General features: G+C 37.2%; 1 protein-coding gene across 1 annotated transcript in view; it reads right to left on the bottom strand.

The window, feature by feature from the left end:
- The window catches only part of LOC137465617 (ras GTPase-activating protein 1-like), a 141,480-nt gene that overhangs the window by 56,755 nt on the left and 61,276 nt on the right, over positions 1–23,449 (bottom strand). Inside the window, exons 9-15 of the mRNA XM_068177699.1 lie at positions 16,301–16,379; positions 13,156–13,276; positions 10,571–10,727; positions 8,194–8,281; positions 5,984–6,061; positions 3,284–3,441; positions 2,943–3,019 (exon numbers count right to left, since the gene is read on the bottom strand). Of these exons, the coding sequence (XP_068033800.1) occupies positions 2,943–3,019; positions 3,284–3,441; positions 5,984–6,061; positions 8,194–8,281; positions 10,571–10,727; positions 13,156–13,276; positions 16,301–16,379 (758 nt within the window). The remainder of the gene's footprint in view (positions 1–2,942; positions 3,020–3,283; positions 3,442–5,983; positions 6,062–8,193; positions 8,282–10,570; positions 10,728–13,155; positions 13,277–16,300; positions 16,380–23,449) is intronic.

Raw genomic sequence — 23,449 nt, forward strand, 5'->3', positions numbered from 1 at the left:
GGCAACACTGAAACAACTACTAACTCTAGCTGAGTACCGATATTGAAATGTTAATTAGCTAATTGCTCCGTTTGTTTTCTCTAAACTACCTGAAGATAACCTGCCTCCCCCACCCACTCCAACATTCTGGGACTAAAATGCAAATTAAAAAAAAACCTTGGGATCATGGGAATGTTTTTAGGGGATAAAGACACCCCTAAATAAAGAACTAAACACAGTAGAGGGGGCTAGACAAATGCCCTAGCTGAGGAAGAGGGAAACACATCCCCTGATCAACTTTTGCCTGCCACCATCACCTAAAAAAGACTAGACTAGACTAGGCTGTGGGAAGTGGAGACGGGAAGACAGAACTTCTGGAAGCTGCCACAAGGGAAGGAAAGGGGACAGCTGTTGTTCTGGACTTCATCAACAGACTCTGCATACTCCCTTCCCTTTCGGCTATGCTGAATATTAATAAAGGCATTACCCCTGTTCATTTCAATGAGGAGGGACTTTATCAAGTATTGTAGTGATACGACAAGGGGTAATAGCTTTAAACTGAGAATGGGTTTGGATTACATATTGGGAAAAAATTATTTACTCTCAGGGTGGTGAGGCACTGGAACAGGTTGCCCAGACAAGCTGTGGCTGCTCCATCCCTGCAAGTGTTCAAGGACAGGTTGGATGGGGCTTGGAGCAACCTGGTCTAGTGGAAGGTGCCCCTGCCCATGGCAACAGGTTGGAACTAGATCATCTTTAAAGTCCCAAGCCAAGCCATTCTATGATTCTATGACATAGACAGGACAACTGACCCAACCTGACCAAAGGGATATCCCATAATACATGGTGTTGTGGTCAGCAATACTAAGAAGAATACTAAGCTAAAAACAAGGAGATGGGGGGCATTCATTATTAAGGCATTTGTCTTCCAAAGCAACCACTACGCATACTGAGGCCCTACTTCCTAGCAAGTTTCTGGACATCACTTGTTGATAGAAGTAGAGAATATTTTTTTCCTTTGTTCCCATGTGCAGCCTTTCCTTTTCTTTGTTAAACTGCCTTTATCTTGACCCATGAGTTTTTTCACCTTATCCTTTCTCCTCCTGTCCCCCCGAGAAGGGGGAGTGAGAGAGCTGCTTGGTGGGCACCTGGCAGCCAGACAAGGTCAACTCACCACAAATATTGAAAAAATATAGCTCTGACATTACTCCTGTTTCAGAGCAATCCACTTTTAAAAACTGTGGCTACAAAGGAGAAATGTTCAGAAAGGTAATTGACCCCTTTTCTTGCTTTTGGAGGTTTAGGCAACATTGCATGAAGACAAGTTGGATATGGTCTCTTTTAGCTCAGTTTTTCTCCCCATATACTTCAAATATTTAATAGGGATGGGGATGTAGGCAGATATGCTTGTTAATTCAAGTTTATATGGTCTAATTCTTATCCCAAAATGATAGGACTGTTAGGTTATGCTCTACGAGTCTACCTAACCACAATCAAAAAACATTGCCAATCCTCTTGACCTAGGTAAGAAAAAAATCTATAACCTTCCACCAGTTGGATACATTTAAAAGTAGCACAATCTCCTTCATCTGGACAAAGAGAAGGAAACTACAAAAACACTTTAAAAGAAGTTACTGAAGTATCCCATTCATGAATTTTCCTTTGAAAGGGTCTTTTACTAACCAAAGCTTTGGCCAAGATAAAGAATTTTCTAGCTCAAATGCATAGAACCATGCAATAACAAGGTCACAACTGCAATCAGAAAGTCCTTTTGTCTGTCAAATGAAATACATCTTTTTTCCTTTTGCTATGCAGAAAATTTTGTAGTTAAAGGAAAAAGCAACAGTTTTGAAATTGAATTAGGTTTGGCAAGAGCATTCTGTCTTCACAGTAATTATTCTACTTTCGTCAAAGTTTCCCTACAAATCTCTTCTCTGAGAGGAAAAAAATATAAATAAATTGACATGGAGGCAAATATAACAGGCCAGTAACACAATACCATGCACATCAAAACCAACAGCAACAGATTATCAGTATTGTGCTAGGCTTTGGGACAGGTCGGAACACAACAAAAACGTACTTGGAACAACTGTTGGGTGAGAGGGTGTCTGTTCTGCAGGCAACAGAGAGAAGGCAAAGGGATGAAGTTACAAGACAATTATGGTGGGAAACAAAATACCTTGAAAGCCAAAAAAATCACATTGTGTGGCTCAGAATTCAAGTGTGGGTTTTTTGGGGAGGGTTCATTTTGGTGGGTTGGGTTTGGAGTTTTTTGTTTAGTTTTGTTTTTTGAAAGCTGATAAGTCTTACAGTCTTTTCAGTAGTTTTCTGGAATAGTAAAATAGAAACAAAACAGCTGAAGAAGCTGAGTAAATAACAGGAGGAAAGTACAATCTTGGGAACACAGATGAGATAGAATGGGGGGAAGAACAAGATGCTACAAGGACTGAGGAAAGTTTTGTTCTACAGACTGTCAAATTGGAGTTTAATTTATTTTCAAGTGGGGAAAGTACTACTGTTTCTCCCTCTTTCTCACTGGAAGCAACAAAAAAATCCTGAGAAGGACAAAAGTAATTTTACACAGTTGAGCTTAAAAAAATTAAAGACATTAACTTAATGAAACTTAACATTTTATGAAGGAGATTAATTCTGACAGCTCCTCTTTTTTTTTTTTTTTTGTAAACATGGTCACAGTATAACACAATAGGTATACGGGAATAGAGCTAGAAAAGCCATCAGATATATAGTATTGGACTACTGTGCATTTTACTACTAAAAAACATGCAGGTTCTTACTGTAAAAACATTAATGTAAAATCAGTAACAGACATCTAAAACATACCAATACAGCTGTATGATAGTCACAGAATGTACTTAATTGTCTTGTGACAATGTTTGACAAGAGCAATGCAAACTCTATCCATTGTTAAAGTATATATGCATCCTTTACATAAAAATACTTACATATATCTGGATCTTTACTTTTCTTTGTTTTGTTACTAAGACTTATCTCAAATCTATTAATATCAGATGAAAGATCACTGGGGAAAAAGACAAAAAGCCCCAATCAATACTACATTTGGCCAACATTTAAATTTATTCTAAAGCTATTTCAATCCTAGGTTATGACGACCAGCCAAAGATACTTAAATTCATACATAAAAATCTATTGATGCATTTGTGGATCCCATATAACCATGCATACAGTACTTTTAAAAAGCAGATACAAAACAGTACAGTGCAAAGAATCTTAAATGCAATGCAACTTTCAAGTGAAATTCAGTAATTCAATAAGATTGACTTACTCAAAGACAAATTCTTCTGACCATACAGGGTTCTGACCTTCCCTGATATGTGTTTTTGCTACCTGGATACTGTTCAGGTAGATGTTACAATATGGATTAGTAAAATGTTTTACTGGGAGTGTATGAGCTTCTTCCACATGCAAGATAAGACTGCGGACCTAAAGAAAATACACAAACTTTATTTATTTATTTAAGAAAGAATGGAATTCTCCCCCCCCCCCCCCCATGTTGAGGCTTAATGTTAAGGAATAAATATTAAATAAAAAATATAACTTCCTAATAGAAAGAGAAGGGAAAAGGAATAAGAGGAATAATGAAAGTAGATTTTAAGAGGCACCAGGGACAAAGTAAGAGCAACAACTTGAAAATAAACCTCCAGCACCATAGCTTTACCTCATTTTTTATTTAAAAACCATCACAATAAGATTTGCAATTACTAACTTTTTCTATGCATAGAAAATTCTGCTGAAGCTAAAGACTCATATCTTAAGTAAGAACCATGGACAAATCCAAACACAATGCTGCATTTCATGCTTTCCTAACACATTAGGCTTAATTTGAGTCAGCAGTGAGCCCTGGCAGCCAAGAGAGCAAACCACATCCTGGGGTGCATCTGAGGTGCATCAAGCACAGCATAACAGACCAGTCAAAAGGGATGATTATCCTGCTGTATTTAGCATTGGAGCAGCCTCACCTTAAGTATTGTGTGCAGTTCTGGGCCCCACCATTTAATAAGGATGTGAAGGTCCTTGAATGCATCTAGAGAGGGGCAACAAAGCTGGTGAAGGAGTTGGAATGAATGTCCTATGAGGAGCAACTGAGGACACTGGGTTTGTTTGTTTGGAGAAAAGGAGGCTGAGGGGTGACCTCATTGCTCTCTACAGTTTCCTGAGGAGGGGAAGTGGAGAGGGAGGTGCTGAGCTCTTCTCCCTGGGATCCACTGACAGGATGTGTGGGAATGGTTCAAAGCTGCACCAGGGGAGGTTTAGATGACATTAGGAAGCATTTCTTTACCCAGAGTGTGGTCAAACAGTGGAACAGGCTTTTCCCAGAGAGGTGGTTGATGTCCCAAACCCATCAGTGTTTAAGAGGTACTTGGATGATGCCCTTACTTAATACTATGCTTTAACTTTTGGTCAGTCCTGAACTGATCAGGGTGTTGGACTAGGTGATTTTTGTAGGTGCCTTTCAACTGAAATATTCTATTCTATTCTATTCTATTCTATTCTATTCTACTCTATGCTATTCTAAAAACCAGTAGATTACATAAAAATCTTTTGTTTAACACACAACACTGTTTTCTCCATGTTATAAGGAAGATATTAGTCTGTACCACAGATTCTCAAAATAAGAGCACTTGGAAACTCAATTTCCAAAACATGACAAGTGAACCCTCTGAACTCATTTACATTAAATACATTTTAAATAGTCTACTATTTTACAAATTTCTGAATTGCATGCAATTCATAGCTTAATCAAATATCTACAGATATCAACTGAAGTCAATTTAGTCAAATACAGGAAATATTATATTTAATCAGGTCAAAATTTCATTTAAATGCAAATATTCAGTACCCAAAATTTCAAAGGACAGTTTGAGAAACCCTGAAACTGATAAAATGTCTGTAAGGTAGTCATGGAAGTATGATTTTTGATCTTTATACACTTCATCTACCTTGATCATTCATGCTTTTTATAGTTTTCACCTCTCTAAATAGTTCAATACTTCCCACACTTATTTACCTGGAAATTCTTATACTCATTCCAGCCTATAGTTTTCTCATTTTCTTTGTACATTTGATATAAGATGATCAAAACTAGCTGTATCCTAAATGAGAACACCATAAATATGAAATAGTATCTATCTTCTATACTATTCCCTCATGCAGCCTAATATTTGCTTTGTGTTTGCAAATACAGAATTATTTCAGATGATCACTCTGTAGGTGCTTTGCTTTTTTGGCTCCAAATTTCTTCTGCCATTCATATATCAATTGACCTAATTTAGTTTACTTTTTCAGAAGTATTCAATCATCTTTAATGTTGACCACAAAATAATTTTGCATTTCCTAAAAAAACCTCACCCATAAAATTTATTCCTTTTCCTATAGACAGGTAAAACAGCTACTTCCAACATTCATAGCATTCAATGATACCAAGGATTCTTGATTCTCATTATTCTTCAATTATCACTTATGTAGTCATTTATGATTATCTGTCCTCTACCTCTGAAAGAAATTCTGGACACAACAGTACTCTCAAGAAACCAAAAGAATATATGCCATCATCACAGTTAAGCATGTATTTGTCACTGAAAAATTAATATATTAGTTATACTATTATTTTGGTTACATGCGACATAAGTCTGTCAAATCTGGTGAACTGTAAGAGTTAAGACAATACAAATGCTGAATTGCTGACACTTTTACTTAAATGTGATCAGAAATTAATACCTAGCAAAACATCTGCCAATTGCCTAAACACCATTTTGATCATTGTGTATATAGATATCATAACAGAGTGGAAGTCATTCCCATTGGTTTAACAAAGGTACTGTATAACTCCAAGAAAAAGAAAGCACATGCAGGATTTACTATTGTTGAAAGGAAAGGTCTGACATATATCATCATTTTGTAGCAAGGAGGCAACCTCTCCCCCTCTTCCCCCCCTCGCTCCCTCCTCGTATCTATATAGCTTCACCTGACGTAGACGTTTATTTGATGTCCCTGGACTATTTTTCCTTAAACTGCAAAACATCTGCAGAGCCTTCATCCAGTCCTAAAAGATAAAGGCACAAAACAGTGTAACAAAAAGTCAGATACATCTTGCAATAGAACTGACATATCAAAAAGTATCTGAAGTTGTTTCTTTAGCTTAAAAAGAACCAACTTGTATACAACTCAGAGTATGAAACTTTAAATAGTAAAGCAAAATTCATATATTTCTCAGTAAATCTAAAAAGACATTTGCAAATTTGAGTTTCTCCTTTTAGAAATATCAAGCATTACTAATGGATATACAGTGACCTTTATCAATTTTCCAGATTAGTCATAATTAATTAAATAAAAACTGGTATACAAAATGAAGCAAGACTTGATTGCTTCTGAGAAAATAACAGATAAACTGTTCTGATCATTCTCTCCTCTATTTTTATATGCAGTTGTATTTACTCTGTGTGCTTCAAATAAAAAACAAAGCAGCATTAACAGAAAAACACTGAAAAGTATAACCTTCACCCCCATTCTCTCTGCTCACAAATGCATAAAGCAGAGTAGATACTTGGGAAGGTGGAAGATATGCTATAGCCTCATTTCTCATGTTTTCACATCCCACATCGTCAAATTTTGTAAATTCTCATGAAGCACAAAATTTAGGCTTTGACTAACATTTATAAAGGTGTAGGTCAAAGATTTGCTAGCTACTCTCAAAGTGTAATTTAATAATTGTTAAAATACAGCTACATTCAATATTGCAGCTATTCTCAAGTAAACCACTTTGGGAGTGAAGTTTAAGCTTTCAAAACCTTCCACAAAACAAAGACCTGTCAACTATGCATCAAATTTTTATTAGCTTGCTTTCTTATTCAAATAAGAAAAAGCAAATCAAGAACCATAGAACTTACTAAACACTCTAAATTAATCTAAATGCTTCCTAGATACAGTCATCTTTATTCTCCCTTTTAACAGGAAAATCTATCCCCTTAAACGTTACAGTTTACAGCAGCAAGTATGAACAGTACACCATAGTATGCACAATGACACTAGCTATGTCATGAGGCTAACACGTCATGTATATGAGGCTAACACTACATTACATTACATTGACATAATGGTTTGTACAAACCTCAGACAACACGCAATCCATTGGACAGTTACTTTGATATTTACCACATTATATGAAAACCATACAATTTTCCTTAGTATGACAACAAAACTATTCTTCTGTGAAATGTTACAAAGTAGACAGCTGTAACTTCTGAGAACATAAGCATCAGTAAAACATCTGACTTACCTGAACCAGAATAATTTTATAAAAGAAATCCCAGTATTCTCTATAAATGCAGTGAACATCTTAAGTGTTAAGCAAATCTAAACCAAAAGCAGATTATACCAAATGTTCAGAAAACAGGACAGGATATTCTGCATGTCCTGGCAGGATATTCTGCCTACTACACATTCTTAAATAAAATCAAATGCATAGCTTGACTTCTTACACAAAATGTCTGTTTCAGAGCTCTGGAATACCAAAACAACTTGATGAATAAGAACATTGTCACATCTTCCATATGCTCTCCTATTAGTGAGTGACTTTTAGAGAATTAAACTCCATTCCTACATTTCTTAATCAGCAAACATTAACTGTTAAGAGAGCTAATAACTAAATGATACCAATGTAAAACACAAAAAAAACCCCTTTATTTTGTGCAAGATCAGGGCCTAAGACAGGACAAATAACTGTAAATGGTTTGACAGGTTTTTATTGGTGGGCATACCTCCTTTGCATTTTAGTTCTGATCAGGAATGCGCTCTTGAAGCAAAACTCCCACTTACCATGCTCTGGTTCATTAGTTGGAAGAGTGCTGGAAAGCGAACTTTTTTTTTTTTCACTGAACTACTCCAAAATATATTCTCCAGAAATATCTAATTGAAACCAATGGAAGTTCAGTCCATGGGACCAGACTAGAACTTCTCCAAAGTAGAATCCCTAAAGCATAGTTAATGTAAGTGCTGGCTTATCATCACCAACTATATCCCTTACAGATCTGCTACTATTGCATGGAAATATTTGCTAATGTAGACATAGCCACCATACATTGTACACCTGCTTTCTATTAGAGAAGGATAATATCATGAAACACTACAAAACAAAAAATTGATTTTAAAATTATGTTTATCAACAAAAGGTCTCACCTGCACTTGTTCTTGAGTTTCTCCTGCAAAGTAAAAGATGCAATGCTCTTCACTGAAGTGCTGAACTACTATCTGAAAACAGTTTGGCCTTAAAATCAAACAAAACAAAAATGTGAGAAAAACAAAACAACAAGAAATGTCTCTACATGCTTCAAAAGTGCATTTTGGTTGGAATTAACAATGCAATTTCAAGAAAACTGCACTATAGTTCAACTAGTTTGTTTCAGAATATTTAAGAAGCTTGAAACAATTTGTATTGAATATACATGTACACTGAGTTACACTTGAGGCAAAATGCCTCTGATAGCATTATCAAGTCTTTTATGAGGACTATTCACCACAAACATTTTAAATTATGCACAGGTTCAGCATTACATCCCAAGCACTTAATCATGCTTTATGGATTTGTTATTTTAGGAGTTCAGGAAACTATATTAACATAAGGAATTCTTTATCTGAATGTGTTCCACAGCTCTCACAACCAATACAACGTGTACTGGATCATGATCAAATATGTGTCATAGAAACTTTTAAAGCTTTAAATGTGAGTATAACATTTTCTCCCTTTTATGTATGTACACTCATTTGTCAAAAAATATAAAAAATACCTTACATTAAAAGCTGCACACTACAAGTACACTGAGTACATTACCTTCAAGTACACTACAAGTACACTACAAGTACATTACCTTCAAGGTAATTTGGCTCTCCCAAACACAGTTACACAAAGGATCTTACTTCACTTGCATATGATATTTCAGTCTTCCCTTCCCCCCATCCATTGTTTGGGTAAATACTGGCATGGCATTTTCTGGCCATGCACACAGGAGGATTGAGGAGGGGAGCAAAAAGTAGCTGGGTCAGGGGCTACTTAAGACATGCAAAGCTACAGCTCTCACTGTACTATTGAGAGAAGGGGAAAGATATTTTAAGTAGGTGGTAAAAATAAGAGGAATTTTGTCTCAACTACAGTTCTTCAACAGCTTTCCCAAGCAGGTGCAACCATACATCTCCTTTTACCCACAGTTTCAGTGTTACTTATTATCCGAATATATTTTAACTCACAGTACAGCGTTTCTTAGAAGCTGCTCAACAGTCACCATTAACCAAAACACTCATTGTTTAGTCTCCCCCAAAGTTTCGTGTATAATCGCCAACTTTCATGAGGAATATTTCAGTATTTTTTTAAATGGTACTCTCATATCTATGGCCCCTCATTGCAATAGTTGTACAGATCTTTCAAAATGATTGCAAAATGTATAAAAATCAGATGCTACAAGAACACCAGATCTTTGCAGCTTAAGAAATGCCACTAATTTTAAACATCTATCTTCACATTATCTATGTGAAAAGACTTTAGGTTGATGAAATACTCTTAATAAATATTAAGATGCATGGAATAACCAGAGCTGCTGTTTAATGTGTTTTTCCATCTGTTATGAAAAAATAACAACATTTGCAGGAGTAAATGCATCTTTTTCTTCTATAACACACAGGACTGCATATTTTTTTATAATTAACAATGAAAAAAGTGTGATCTCTTTCATCTTAGTTACCAATGATATCAGGAAGTGTTTTGATTTTCAATGTCTTTGCCAATAATCAAATCACTTGCAGTTGACATATTTAGTACAGTAAATGAAACTGTGAAAATGCCCTCTTACAAAAATAATTTTAAAAATGTTTGCTTATATGAACTAACTTGTTCCTCTTACATTGGTTGGTTTAATCTGATTCTTATTGATTCCTAAATAGAAAAACATTGACACATTATCTATCTAATTTAGCTTTCTAATACCGATCAACAAAAGAATGTAGATATTTTGGAACTGACAAAATTCTTGATCTTATCAATTCTTGGTTCAATCAGATTAAAACACTCAATACAGTTGCTTCAGTGTCTTTTTAATACATGTAGAACAATTCATACACAATATTGAAAAGTGACAGTGCAAAAGGCCAAATCATTATCACATCATATTACATGAGAAAATCTTACATTCCAAAATTTTACTAGAAGCTGTTTATGAACAGTTACTAGTAATCAAGTTGCCATGGCTTAAGTTTCCATTAATCAGTTAAATTTGTTTACATATGCTCTTGCAATCTACACCAACTATGGAATAAAATGTAGTATGAAACAAGAGTCACAATACTTGCATTTCACAATCAGCAAAAGCTAAAAAAAAACTAAAACAACAACCAACCAAAAAAACCCCACACATGGACAGTAACCAGGGCTCAGGTGCCAAAACCCAAGTTTATTGTGCCAGGTCAACTTGTTCATTAGTGATGAATTGTTTGTATCTTGTATATGCCTCAAACTAATAGTTAGCTGTCCTGCTGTATGTACAAGAATTAAAAGCCAGTGCCCTACCTGCCAAATAAACTGTCGTGGACTCCATAGACCGAACACACACTAAGGTCTATTAATCCTTTAGGTTTTGTGGCTCGTTTTTCACTTTCAAAATAAATAAGCTGGGCATCATTTCCCTCCAATATAAAGTACAAGTTTTTCCATCTCTTCCCTTTACCTGTAAGGAAAGTACAATATTGTTTTAAAGAAAATGTAAAATCTGTAAATGAAGAAAAAAGAGAGCAGTAAAGTTTTTGCCAAAATACAAACAGAAGAACAACATACAGTTAATTATGTTTAAGCAATAATATCAGTATACATAATAATTTTTTTTTAGCATGTAGCTAAAACTAGACCCTCTTCACAGATTAAAGTACAATTTTAGATGGTTCACTGTGCCGGTTTTGCATTGGAGCCACCCACGGAAGTGATTTTTCTGAGAGGAGCTGTTAACAGCTTCCTCTGTGCCTAGCAAAACCAATAGCTAGCTAGCTCTGAGAACCGACAACCTGTTAAACCATTAAGAAAGCTAGATCCCCTTCTGTGAGATTCACGTTTTAAAATTAACAAGCCCGGGAAAAGCTCTCTTGCTTCTGGCCTTTGAAGGGAGAAGTTCTTCTCCCCCTCCTTGTCCGGTGGCCAGGCGGGGGAGGGGAGGCCGCGGGGCCTCGGCGAAGCCAGGCCCAGGCCCAGCGCCAGCCGGGTAGGGAAGGGAAGGGGAGGCCATCGGCCGCGGCGTGCTGCAACTGAGCCCTAGCCTGACTGCTGAGATCCCAGCCGCTTCCCCCTCCTTCCCAGCGACCAGAAATAAATCACCATAAGTGCTTCAGCCACAGCCCAGCAGAGATCACATGACCACCGGCAGGCCTGGGCAAGATATTAACTCTTTCACTGCACAGATGAAACTTGCAAAACATCGATCCTCTCTCAAGTGGAAGAAAAGAGTGAAGACACATAGAAGACAACATGAGGCACTGAGGTCAGTAAAGAAGAAGTCAAATTCCAGATGGGAGGAGAATGAGGATATGCCTTAGTTTTGGGCTGAAATCCTCTTGTAAGGCTATGGAGAAGAATAGAATTAATACATCAGACTCTTTTACCATGTAACTCATTAAATGCATTGGGGGGATGTAGCATTCTAACCACAGTCATGAACAGAGGCACCAGTGTTGAAATAAGCAGATGTTGCAGTAGCTGTGATCAAATGAAAGTTTGAACAGAGAGAAATGAGAGAGATGAAAAACCTTGCCTCAGGAATAGAAGAAGAAGACCTCTGTTCCCAGAGATGGATGAAGAGAACTTTTGCTTTTATGCTAGAACAGCTCATCCTTAAAAATGGCACCCCAATAAGTTGACATGGCCCAGGAATGCAGCTGTGGGATGGCTGCAAGAGATGGGAGGGACTTCACAAATGCAGATTCCCGGGTGGCTGCTATTCATGGAAATTAAAAACCATGAGAGAACTCTTTCTTGTGGAGAAGTCTCCATGGCGTGGCAAGAGAGACTCCTCTCCCTAAGTGAACTGAAGAAAGACTATTTTAGAGGTGGTAAACTGACTGAAAATACCAGGTTTTGTTTCTATGTTGTCAGGGGAAAAAGGAATTGGGGGGGAGAAAAAGTGTTTTAAAGGTTTATTCTGATTTCTTATTGTTTTTTTATTTTAGTTCTGTTAATAAAGTTTTCTTTATACCTTTTAAAGTTTGAGCCTGCTTTGCTCCTCCTCCTAAATCCTTATTTCATAGCAGAAAATAAGTAAATAATTTTATTGGGTGTATTGGCATTGGGCCAGCACTAAACCCACAACATTATTTGGTGCGTTAGGCCAGGAAATCCAAATTGGCGAACCAAAACCAATACATGAAATTGGTGTTTCTTCCTGGTTTCGAACTGAAACCGCCACATTCACTAATCATTTTCATTAATCTCAACAGGATTAAACAAGTGTGTGCGAGCTCTGTTCATATCAGTGAGAAGACTGCATCTATATTTTGCAAATAATGTATGACGCTGTAAGCAATCTCATTTATTATGGCTATTTTAAGTAAGAAACAGAGTTCTCTTTACATGAGAAATTTATTCCTAAACTCTTACCAACTGATCAGCATAACAAATTGCATCACAATATCTTAAATCAAAATGACTAAAAACCAGAAATGGGAATACAGTATATGCAAATCTGGGTCAGAACCACGCCCCAAACATACATATATAAAAAAATTTAGCCATTAAAAAAAAAAAAAAGTAAAAAAAAAAGTTAATACCCAGAGATTTATATGTTGAGGTTTGTTGGAAGACAAATTAGATGTACCAGTAAAATGTGGATTTAGCCACTGACTAAAACAAAAAAAAAATCACTCATTATTTAATGTCCACCGAATAAAACGAATAAGATTCTAAACTAATTCATACATAAACCACGGTACATTTTGGAAAAACATTCAGTCTTAATTTTCAACTCGATTATCATAGATCCACCACAGCCCATCATAAACAACCTTTTACTCACTTCAATTTTGCATCTGTTAGTACCACTACTACACAAAATTTGCATACATATCTGCATTGTTTAGAAAAAAAAACATTTTATAAAATCAAACAGAACTCACTTTTTTTAAGAAGATATCCTTTTTTGACAATATTTTTATAAAAAGCATCCTTTGTTTTGTGACGGATTGTATTGTAGATTTCTTTTCCATTGACTGTATCATTTAACACTTGTTCTTGATGCTGGTAAACAAGGAAGAAATCAACATTTTTTTAAGCTCAGAAATCACTGTGAAACAACTGTATACTATGCAGCTGTAACCAAACTTTTATTGAATACTACCAATTCCTTATTCTCTCATATATCATAACAAACCTAAATAATTTAATACAATACATTTGGCAGAAATGTAATATAACTATTTCTTGTGGAATTATTAGGCCACAATTATAATATGAGAAGAAAAACAAGGTTTAAATACAGACCTGTCGGAACCCAGAATGTCCCTTGGACACTCTTGGATGTTCCGGGCCCAGGTCAAAAGCATTTGAGACCCTGGAATGCAGCCACAGACCCCTGTGGCTTTGAACCTGATCCATGGAACAATTTACCAACCTTGCAGGAAGAACGAGAAATCACAAAAGTTTAGATATTATAGTAGAAGTAGTCACAAAGTGAAAGGAAGAATTTTTGAGTGCTGTACAGGGGGGTTTTAGGCCTTGTACAGAGGGGTCTGAGTTTTGTACATGAGGGTCAGAGGTTCTAAGATGGAGGGATTTGGGTGTGCCCTGTCCTCTTTCTTTCTTCTTCCCAACCTCCATGTTCATGGTGATGTTGGCACTCACAGATTGGTTTAGAGTAGAAAGTCACCATTCAGTATAGGTGATAGGCATTGGGGAGAAACTATAAACATCTAATACATAATATATGATATAAAAGAAGGCACCAGCCCCCTGGGTGTCAGAGTGTGCCTTTGCCTGACTGCTGAGTGGACCGCAGCAGTTCAGGAAGAAAATCTTTTAGATAACATGCAATAAACTACCTTGGGACCGGACAACAGAAGACTACTGAGTCTTTCTTTGGAGGCACGGGTTGGAGGAGAGACTTTTCCACCTTTCCAGGCCACCCCAATCAGGGAGTGAGGCCCAACACAGACCAGTTTTCAAAAAGTGACATCTGTATTTATGTTTTTTAATACTACATAGCTTTCAACAATTTATGCAAAATTTACACAAATCTTTAAAGGTTCTTTAGCTTCTAACTGTCTTCTACCACAGATTTTGGGACTGAGTAATTAAGGATAAACTCTGAACCAACAAGAATGGTATAGATCACAATAAAAACTGAATTATTAACACACAGCTCATGCACAGTTCCTCACTAATCTTATTAGCACTCATATCCTAAATGACTATTATTCTAACAAAAAGCAATAGGAGAAAGTAGAAACAGGACACTGAAAAAGGATAAATTCACATATAAAATGAAGATCTGGAAATGTAGTTACCCAGCTAGAATGACCAAAAGCCAAGCCAAATTTGACCTTACCCAGTCAGCTGATCAGCAAAAGTTCTTTAGCCATAAGAAAACATGAAAAATGAGACTATCAAGCAGAGAACAGTATCAAGATGAAGTGATATGCACTAGCTCCATACTAAATACTTTACTTTTCTCTCCTCTATTCCATAAGAACCATGGTTTTAAACAACATGACAAAGGCAAGATGAAAAACATTTCAGTAATAGGAATTACAGGGCTGACAATTGAAGCAATATTCAAGTTTATACAAACTCAGTATAATCTCCATAACATATCTATGAAAAAAATAACATACAAAACAACACATCTAGTGAAAAATATTTTAAAGTAAATTTCAAAATTAGAAACAGGAAGTCTATTAGATTGAAGCAACAGCATGCAAGACTTGTGATTTTTTTTTCTTCACAAACAGAGCATGACAGTATGTGGTAATTACACCACCAATATCTCTTTTTTTTAAGAAAGGAAAGTCACAAATATACCTTAATAACTTCAAATAATTTGATGCAGTCTCACATGGAAAATTAGTCAACACAGAGAAAGTTATTTATACAGGAACCATAATTGGATAGACAAAGTGCCAAAAGGAAGATGATCGTCATAATCCAAAAAGAATGACAGAGAACAAGGAAAGTTATTGGGTGAAGCTTTTCAAGGATCAGTCTCTGAATTCAAGTTTCCTCACATTTGTCTCAAACACACTGAAGAGCATGAGTTAATAGAAGCAGAAAACTGGAAAGCATTGATGACAAGTCAGCAAAAAAAAAAAAAACAAGCAGTCAGAATAATAAGGTATAAGTCTAATAATACAAGATAAAATTTGCTCTTGTTGATACTTTCCAATAGCAAACAATATAATACAATGTGGGTACGGTAATGACACAGATAACGTTCTAGGATATGACACAGATAACCTTCTGCAATCTGGTAAACACTCACAGAAAAAAGGAATTACTAATGCCATCGCATTCTGAGCTGTTCTGGTTCATTACATTCAAGAAACACATACACTGGAATACGGTGGTAGTAGGGCAACTACAAGAATCTTATGAAGAGACAAAACTAGATTTTGGTATGTTCATCTTAGTGAGCTGACTAAAGTATAATACAAAAAAATGCCCTTGAATTAATATAATAGATCTAACAAAGGGGTAACTATTTAGGTTAGAAATTAAAACCAAATTTCTAACCATCAAAACAGGAAAGTTGGAGAATATATAAGGAGAAAGGATAAAAATATACTTTTGAACTAGTTATAACTTTATGAAAAACTAGACAATATAGTTTGTTTATTATCAGTGGTCTCTTAGGATGAGTTTATGCTACAGGGCAACAATGTTCTTGAACACACCCTGTAATCCTGGCCCCTTGATCATCTCTGAAGCTTTTCTGTTCATATAGATTTTCTCTGAGGGAAGAAAGATACTAGACACAGAAGAATAGAGAGCAGCCTAGTTCAGGGACCAGAGTTAGGGGGACAAGATGGAGCTTTTACACCCCAGAGCACAGACAAAGCTTATAACTTCTGTTTACTACAAGCCAATAGATAAACTAATGCACATGAAAATAAAATGAAAGAAATACACAAACTCAAAACAAAAATTCAGGAGGGGATGATGCTGTTTAACTACAATGGATACCTATGCAGTAATTCAGTTCCTATATTATAAATATTTGAGGACTAAGTCAATACCTTCAATAACAAGCACTCAGAGATTAAGTTTTACCTGCATTGGAACAGGATCTTTAAGGTAATATCCTTCAACAATCTGTTCTTTTCTATAATGTTCAATGATCTCTGCAATACTGTTCAAATAAGAAAAATAATATTTGAAATGTTAAATCAATTAATTTTTCCTCCGTATGAGACATGCAATCACACTACATTTCCTCACAGATTTATAATAAAAATCAAATGTTAAACATCATAATCTCATTTTCAGCAATGACAATCTACTAATAAATACATTGAAGTCAAGAAAATTCACAGAACTGTATTTATTTATTCTAAACTTCACAGAATATTTTCAATCAGTTGTTGAAAATGCATGTATTGAGTATGTCTGGGATGGAGTTAACTTTCCCCACAGCAGTCCTCACAGTGCTGTGCTCTGTATTTTTAGTTAGAAAGATGTCGATAAACAACCAGTTTTGGCTACTGCTGAGCAGTGCTCCCACAGCATCAAGGCTGTCTCTCCAAACCCATTCCTCAAAAGCCAGTAGGCTGGGGGTGGGCAAGAGCTTGGGAGAGGACATAGCCAGGAAAGCTGACCCAACCTGACGAAAGGGATATCCCATACTGTATGATGTGCTCAGCAATAAAAGATAAGAGAAGGGGGGGTGGGGGTGGGGAGGGCATTAATTATTAAGACATTTGTCTTCCAAAGCAACCATTATGCATACTGTGAAAAACACCATTCACTTGTGTTAAAATTTTAGAAGTTTAATAGTAATGAAAATAGTAATGAAAATTAGGATAATAAGAGACAATAAAAACCAAAGAATTACAGATGTCCGGGTGCCTTGCACTCTGCCACAAAGCACACCTTGCTAACAAAGGATTACCCCTTAAAAGCAATAGTTTATTGCATATTCATATATCTCATACATGATTCAAACTTTCCTTTCAAACTAGTGTGTTTCTGCTTAATTTTAGCTTCCTCCTTCATCCTGTAAATCAATATTCTTGGCTCCTCAAAGTCTGAGTGTTCTCGATAAGGAGGCAATAATTCTTTTCTTGGAATTTTAGTGTCTTGTTGCTGTTATCTCTATCTAAATAGGATTCCTTGCACTAGTTACAAAAAGTATCTTACATCACATAGTTTCTATTTTAATATTATGTTATAGCCTAAAAACTATATTTACCACACGACTTAAAAGAGAATACAGCACTACTTAAAAGAGATTAATACAGCATACCTTTCCAACATAACACATATAGTATTCATTTTAATATTTGTGAAGAGCCAACCATATAATATGCATTTTTCACACATACTGAGACCCTACTTCCCAGCAAGTATCTGAACACCACTTGCTCATGGGAAGAAGAGAAAAAAAATCTTGTTTTTCCTCTGCTTCCCTGTGCAGCCTTTACTTTTCTTTGTTAAACTGCCTTTTTCTTGACCCACAAGTTTTTCACCTTATTTTTCTCCCAGTCCCACTGAGGGGGCTGGGGGCCGAGAAGGGGTCTTGGTGGGCACATGGCAACCAGACAAGGTCAACCCACCACAATGCCAAATGAGTACACTACCTTTTCCATATTCAAGTAACACATGTGCATTTCTCAGCTCTCCAAATAGGCTGAACATTGCTATTTTATTGGTAATAATTTTCAAAGTCCTAGAGTAACTAAGGAAGGGGAATGGAAGATATTTAAAACTGTGGAAATCAAGTTTTTTCTAGGAAGGCGGGAATGGGAAATAAAAAAAAATTTTGTAACACGGACTATGCAGATTGTACTTCAAATCACTGAACCGTCATGTTAAATTAAATACCCAGTCAGTAACATGTTTCTATGGGTAGGCTTACATTTTAATTACCAAAGTCAGGTTTAAATTCTATTTTGAATGATCAGGAAAGAAGTAGTGACAGACACAATCTAAAATTCAATATATCTTTGAATTGCTCTTATTTTTGCAGTCATTGAAAGTTACATTGTAATAAAGAGAAGTTAACATCAACACAGATGAAGCATTCATACATGAAATATAAACCTGAAGATAAGAAGGTAATTCAGAAGAGAACAAAAACATACATTATGTGTTTTCTCATTTCATGCAGACTGTTATCTGTGTGTGCAAATGTAATCAAAAAGGCACACATGATAGATCTTTGGCCTATTACAATTGGAAAAAATTTTATTGAAAGGAAAAATATAGGATACTATAAAATTGATCATAAAAACAATCATAAAATACATGTAACTAAAACAATAGAAAAATCTATTTGCTTTTTCTCAATGTCATTCTTCTAAAGCTATGAACTAGTGTATACACATTAAGCTAAAAATGTTCACAGGAAGATTAGTTATTTTTTCAAGTTTGTAATTAGTTGAATTTCTCAATATTACTAAACCCCAAATAAATTTAAATTTTTATTGATATGCAACATGCATATACCATTTTCACCATGAAAATTTAAGCTTTACTACACTGCATAAAATAATCACTCACTGTACTTTGCATGTTGAACAGCTATTGCCAATATGAGGGCAATCAATAATAAAGCAGCTTTATACAATTTCTTTAGCTCTCCTCCCCCACACACTCAACTCAGATGGTCATTATCTGTTGTCACCACCAAAGCAGTCCAAATGACTGAACAAACCAAACATTACAAACAGAAAGATACTGCATATAATCAAATACACTTGAGAATGAATTTGCAAGTCATCGAAGTTATCTAACGTAAAATATGAAGCATGAGATGGAACAGACCACAAAAAGAATCAAGGTGACAGGAAAATAGGATTTATAAAAATTTTCAGCATCTGACAGCAACAAAATCCTACTTACACAAAATACATAAAGGAAGGTATAAATAAGCATGAATTTATAAAAATGAATGGTTAAACTTGGTTTGATATGGAGAAACAAATATGAGTCTCAATACTATGCTACAGTTACATTAGTAATTGTAAAATGTTTAGCATAGTTTATTAGGCTGCCCAGATCCTAGCTACTTGGATAATTTTAAAAGCATCTCATCATAATAAGTAGTATCAGTCTTTTAATACTTAATGGGTGAATTAAGAGTTATTCCAATGGCTGATGATAAGGACATTAGAACAGAACAGCATTTTACTCTGATAAGGACAATAGAACAGAACAGCACAGCCTTGGAGAAATAGATAAAGGATGCAACTTAGGCAAACAAAAGTAATGCAAAATGCAAGCAGGATGCCAGCTCAGCTCTGCTAGGCTGACAAAGCAGAAGTTATGTAAAACAACAATATTGTGCTTACTCTAAAGCAGGGCTCAAGGAACAGCCACCTAAAAAAGGACACCGGATGTTGAAGACTACTGAAGAAGCATATAAGGACTTCTGATAAAGGGTGCAACTATGGAAAATAAAGCCAAAGAAGTGGGGATAGCTAATGAATATGTAATACATATACATCAAGTAAGCAGGGATAGCTAATGAATATGTAATCAGTGTATATGATAAAAACTCTGTTCACTTGATGCTCAGGGCACTCGATTAGAGGAAGGATCCTCTGAGTCACCAGCATGCTGCAATAAAGAATGCCTACTTTCTAATACTCAAAACTGTTAGAAAGTTTCTATCTGGCTGATTTTGGAATCACTGACATTTCAAATAATGAAGAATCCAGAAAACAGAACACTACATCGTTAAATTATAAGGAAAAAGACATTAACATGTTAATACATATTATGCCCATATTGTTCAGCCTATCAAAACATTGATTAATCTATCAGTTAAAATAAAAAAGTCTTCCAACAACTCGAGTCATCATCTAGTCTGAAAATTGTCTCATCTCTCAAAGATAATTTGAAAGCCTGTTCAATCTATAACTGTTAGGTCAATATTTCTTATGTTCTACTTTGGCATGGAATCAACAGATACACCACTCTGTGCTGCTGCCCCCTTCTAAATGTTTCAAGTTTTTGGAAAACTGTCTTAGGAAGGTGAGATTTCAGAAAGAAAACAGAATGAGAGGACAAAGTGGCATGAGATATGTGGTAGGATAGATATGCCTATCCTACTCCACCTTCTATAATTAGAAGTGAAACTTTAAAATTGCTACCTTATATTCAAATATCATTTTACTTCCCAGGTAGTTTGCATATCCAGACATGGGTCTGGAAGTTCCACAACCTGTATAAGCAATACTACATTTCTGCCTATACTCCAAAAGCAAGCACAGGTAGCATTTTCCTCAGTCTTCCCAGTAAGAGGGAGAGGCTTTAGAAGAAACAGGTGAACTCAAGACATCTGGCTCTAGGACTGGTGCCTCTACCAGAATATTGCTTTTTAAAACCATGGAAAGTCTGAGACACAAGGTATGCTGGGACCTGACATGATCCATCTGTCCTGATATGTAGCAGTCAGAGGCCCTGCAAGGCCTCCCTGGCGGTTACCCGCCTAAGACAAGAAATGCAGAGTCATGATGAGTGGACCAAAGTAGCCCCTCTTCCGTCCTCGAACCCTTGTTATCTCTGTAAGGCTATAGGTCGTATTCTCCTCAGCCCTGGCCATTGGACAATTTCCAACACCCCAGTACCCTACATAAACCCCCATCTCTGCCCAGTTCAGCGGAAGAGCTGTCACTGGAACCCTTCGCAGGACCCTGATAATAAAGACACCGCTGCGGAACTCTACACAGGCTTCTCCTCTCTCAATCCCTGCGTCTGCCAAGGCACCTTTGCGAGCTCAGAGCTGAAATCACTTAAGAGCTGAACTCACAGAGCTGAAATCACTCCAGAGTGCTCGCTAAGGTTGCCTGCAGCTGGGAGCTAGCCCGAGGGACCCAGAGAGGTTGTGCCTCATCAGCACAGCGCTATCCGGGACACCTACAGCGGCAGCTGCCCGGGGGGCCAGACGGACCCCTGGGACCCCAGGCCGCGATACTGACAGGGGAAACGCTTCCTTGTTCATAAACTCACAGGACTGATTGAGAGGGCTTTAAACTACAATCAGTGTAGGAAGGGGACACCAACAGGAGAACTGAAGGTAAGCCAAGGGTTGTCATTGTGTCACCTGAGGGTGGCAATGCTAATGGGAACATTTATGCTGTTCTGGGGAGCACTGAGGGCTTAGAAGCACATCTATATGCTTGTACACCAACACATGCAGTATGAGAAACAAATAGGATGAACTGGAAGTGTTGGTCAGTTCCCAGAGTGACAATATCATTGGTATTCATGAGACTTGGTGGAACAAGTCCCACAGCTGGAGTGCTGGAATGATGGGCTACAGGCTATTCAGGAGGGATAGGCAGAGCAGGCAAGGTGGAGGAGTTGCACTGTATGTAAGGGAGAGATGTGACTGTACAGTCCTTACAGTTAACAATAATGTGGCTGAGAGACTTTGGGTGAGGATTTGGGGGATGGAAAACAGCAGCTGTCAGAGTAGGTGTCTACTATTGATCACCCAGCCAGGATGATAGCACTGATGAGTTATTCTGTAGGCAATTAGGAAAAAATCTCTGGATCAGTAGCCCTTATCCTTATGGGAGTTTTCTAGTTCCCTGACATCAACTGGGGATATCATATTGCTGTGACAATTAACTCTAGGAAATTCCTAAAGTTTGTAGGAGATAACTTCTTGTCACAGGTACTCAGTGAGCCAACTAGGAATGATGTCATCCTAGACTTATTGTTTGCAAACAGAGAAGGACTCATGAGATACGATGGTAGGTGGCTGTCATGGCCACAGTGATCATGAAATGGTTGAGTTCAAACTTTTCAGTGTAATGAGAAAAAAGGACAGCAGCGTTGCTACCCTGGACTTCAAGAGAGAAAACTTTAGGCTATTCAGGGAGCTACTTAGCAGTGTCCCCTGGGAATCTGCTTTTGAGGGCTTAGGGATCCATGAGTACTGGCTGGTCTTTAAGAACCACCTTTTAAAAGCACAGGAATAGGCAATTCCAGTATGTCACAAGTCAAGCAAATGGGACAGAAGACCAGCTTGGCTGAACAGGGAACTCCTTGTCAAGCTCAGAGGGAAAAAAGTTGTATGATCTCTGGAACTGAGGTCAGGCTTCACAGAAAAATTACAGAGCCCTTGTTTGCATATTAAGGGAAAAGACATTGGAGGCCAAAGCTCAACTAGTGTGTAAACTCTGTCTGGAGAGCAGCCCTGCAGAAAGGGATCTGGGGGTGCTGGTTGACAGCAGGCTCAATTGGAGGCAGCAGTGAGCCCTGGCAGCCAAGAGAGCAAACCACATCCTGGGGTGCATCAAGCACAGCATAACCAGCCAGTTAAAAGAGGTGACTATCCCTCTGTATTTAGCATTGGAGCAGCCTCACCTTGAGTATTGTGTGCAGTTCTGGGCCCCACCATTTAATAAGGATGTGAAGGTCCTTGAATGCATCTAGAGAGGGGCAACAAAGCTGGTGAAGGAGTTGGAATGAATGTCCTATGAGGAGCAACTGAGGACACTGGGTTTGTTTGTTTGGAGAAAAGGAGGCTGAGGGGTGACCTCATTGCTCTCTACAGTTTCCTGAGGAGGGGAAGTGGAGAGGGAGGTGCTGAGCTCTTCTCCCTGGGATCCAGTGATATGTTTTCTCCTCGAGCCAGGTCTTATGAGTTCTCAGAGGATTTATCACCCCCAAGATAGCTCAGCTACCTCAAATAGCATAAAATTAGCAGGATGGCTTCTGAGGTAGTGTTGGAAACAGAAAAGTTTTAATAAAAGGCAAAATAACAAAGCTCTGACAGAGAAAACCCGAGCCAGGGGCAAGGGGTTCTTGCTCCTGCTAAAAACACCCCACAAAAGCAATTATTTCTTTTGTTCTCTTCTTTTTCTAGTGAATTACCTAGGTGGGACCTTTTGGCTTCTGTCCAGTTGGCAGCCCTAGGTTTGAAGTGAAGTCCCAAAGGTCCTATGAAGTGTCTTTTTACCAAATTGAGGAGAGAAACTTCTGGGCTTTTTTCTTTTTTGAGCAGACAAAGGATAATTTGGCCACTCTGTCAACAGGGGGCACATTCCTACAATCCAGTGACAGGACATGTGGGAATGGTTCAAAGTTGTGCTAGGGCAGGTTGCAACTTGACATTAGGAAACATTTCTTTATCCAGAATGTGGTCAAACAGTGGAACAGGCTTTTCCCAGAGAGGTGGTTGATGTCCCATGCCTGTCTGTGGACAATGCCCTTAGTAATATGCTTTAACTTTTGGTCAGTCCAGGA

The sequence above is a fragment of the Anomalospiza imberbis genome, assembly GCF_031753505.1.
Source record: "Anomalospiza imberbis isolate Cuckoo-Finch-1a 21T00152 chromosome W unlocalized genomic scaffold, ASM3175350v1 scaffold_67, whole genome shotgun sequence".
Classification (NCBI taxonomy): Eukaryota; Metazoa; Chordata; class Aves; order Passeriformes; family Viduidae; genus Anomalospiza; species Anomalospiza imberbis.